Source organism: Apium graveolens, unplaced genomic scaffold (assembly GCF_009905375.1).
Source record: "Apium graveolens cultivar Ventura unplaced genomic scaffold, ASM990537v1 ctg4796, whole genome shotgun sequence".
Taxonomy (NCBI): Eukaryota; Viridiplantae; Streptophyta; class Magnoliopsida; order Apiales; family Apiaceae; genus Apium; species Apium graveolens.
Genome location: NW_027418693.1, coordinates 149,490 through 151,227, shown reverse-complemented (window position 1 = coordinate 151,227; position 1,738 = coordinate 149,490). Strand labels below are relative to the sequence as shown.

General features: G+C 28.9%; 1 protein-coding gene across 1 annotated transcript; it reads right to left on the bottom strand.

Annotated features, from left to right (window-relative positions):
• Positions 1–681: 681 nt before the first annotated feature.
• LOC141702222 (secreted RxLR effector protein 161-like) lies at positions 682–1,209 on the bottom strand. The gene has a single exon (XM_074505913.1). It carries the CDS (start codon positions 1,207–1,209, stop codon positions 682–684), a length of 528 nt encoding a protein of 175 aa, XP_074362014.1.
• Positions 1,210–1,738: the final 529 nt, after the last annotated feature.

Sequence of the window (1,738 nt, the reverse complement as noted above, 5' to 3'; positions counted from 1 at the left end):
ACACCAAGACCATTCTAATTCCATATATTAATATACATACTTAACAGACTCATATTTGAAAATATATTATTTTTAGCCGCATTTATTTAGTATAATTATTAGAATTATATTTTAAGTATACTTCTTGATTTCTAAGTATTACTCATTTATATTTAATTATACTTCTTGATTTCTAAGTATCACCTATGTTTTCTTCTTTAATTTCTTTATGACTTGTAATATTATACGTATTATTTTACCCCTTCTTAATTCTAATTCTTATATTGATTTCAACTCGGTAATCATATTTCTTATATGACTCAATAGTATATTTTAATGAAATAATAAAAATTTGAAATCATATTATAATTATAATCTCTTTATTTATTATAATTAATAACTTTTATTAATAAGTGAAACACTCTTTTATGTACTTTGATTTCACCTATTTTTTGTTTAATCAACTTTTAGTTTCATCCCTTTTAAATTTTATTATAACTCTAAATGTATAATCTTTATTCTTCTTTTACTTTTATATGACTTAATTAAATATTATATATATTATTTTACCCATTTATAAATTTTCAATGCTTATATTGATTTCAACTCAGTAATCATATTTCCCATATGACTCAATATTAAATTTTAATGAAATAATAATATTTTTGAAATCGTATAATAATTAAAATCTTTTTATTATAATCATAACACAAATATCGTACCATTGTTAATAAGCGAAGTACATTCTCTGCTTGCTTCATGAATTGTTAGTAACTCTGCGTGGTTTGATGAAGTTGCAGCCATAGTCTGTTTTGTAGACTTCCAAGAGATAGCAATATCACAATATGTAAATAGGTAACCTGTTTGTGATCGCCCAGAGTAAGGATCTGACATGTTTCCCGCATCTGCATATCCAATTATCCATAATCTTGAATTGTTTGGGAAGAATAGTCCACGATCGATTGTCCCTCGAAGATATCTGAATATATGTTTGATTCCATCCCAATGCCTTTTAGTAGGGTCAGAACTAAATCTTGCCAACAGGTTCACTACAAATGCAATATCAGGTCGTGTATTATTTGCAAGATACATGAGAGCGCCAATTGCACTGAGATATGAAACTTCAGGTTCAAGAGCCTCTTCATCTTGTTTTCTAGGACGGAAAGGATCCTTTTCAACCTCGAGTGATCGAACAACCATTGGTGTGGTTAGTGGATGAGCTTTGTCCATGTAGAACCGATCAAGAATCTTTTCAGTGTAGTTTGATTGATGAACAAATATTCCTGAAGATAAGTGCTCCACCTGTATACCTAAACAAAATCTTGTCCTTCCAAGATCTTTCATTTCAAACTCATTTTTCAAATAGTTAGCAGCATTAGTAATATCTTCAGTAGTACCGATAATATTCAAATCATCCACATGTATAGCAATAATAACAAAACCAATTGATGATCATTTAATAAAAATGCAAGGACACACTTGATTACTAAAATATCCATCATTCAATAAGTATTCACTAAGCCTGTTGTACCACATACGGCCAGATTGTATCAAACTATACAATGATCGTTGTAATTTAACAGAATATAAATGTTGAGGCTTAGTGTCCTCAATATATAATCCTTCAGGAATTTTCATATAAATATCACTATCAAGTGATTCATATAGGTATGCTGTCATAACGTCCATCAAACGTGTTTCCAGTTTTTCCATACAAGCCATACCCATTAGAAAACGAAAAGTAACTCCATCCATCACA

Excerpts from the sequence above, each read along its gene's own strand:
- LOC141702222 (XM_074505913.1), bottom strand. The coding sequence starts at position 1,209 with ATGGACAAAGCTCATCCACTAACCACACCAATGGTTGTTCGATCACTC.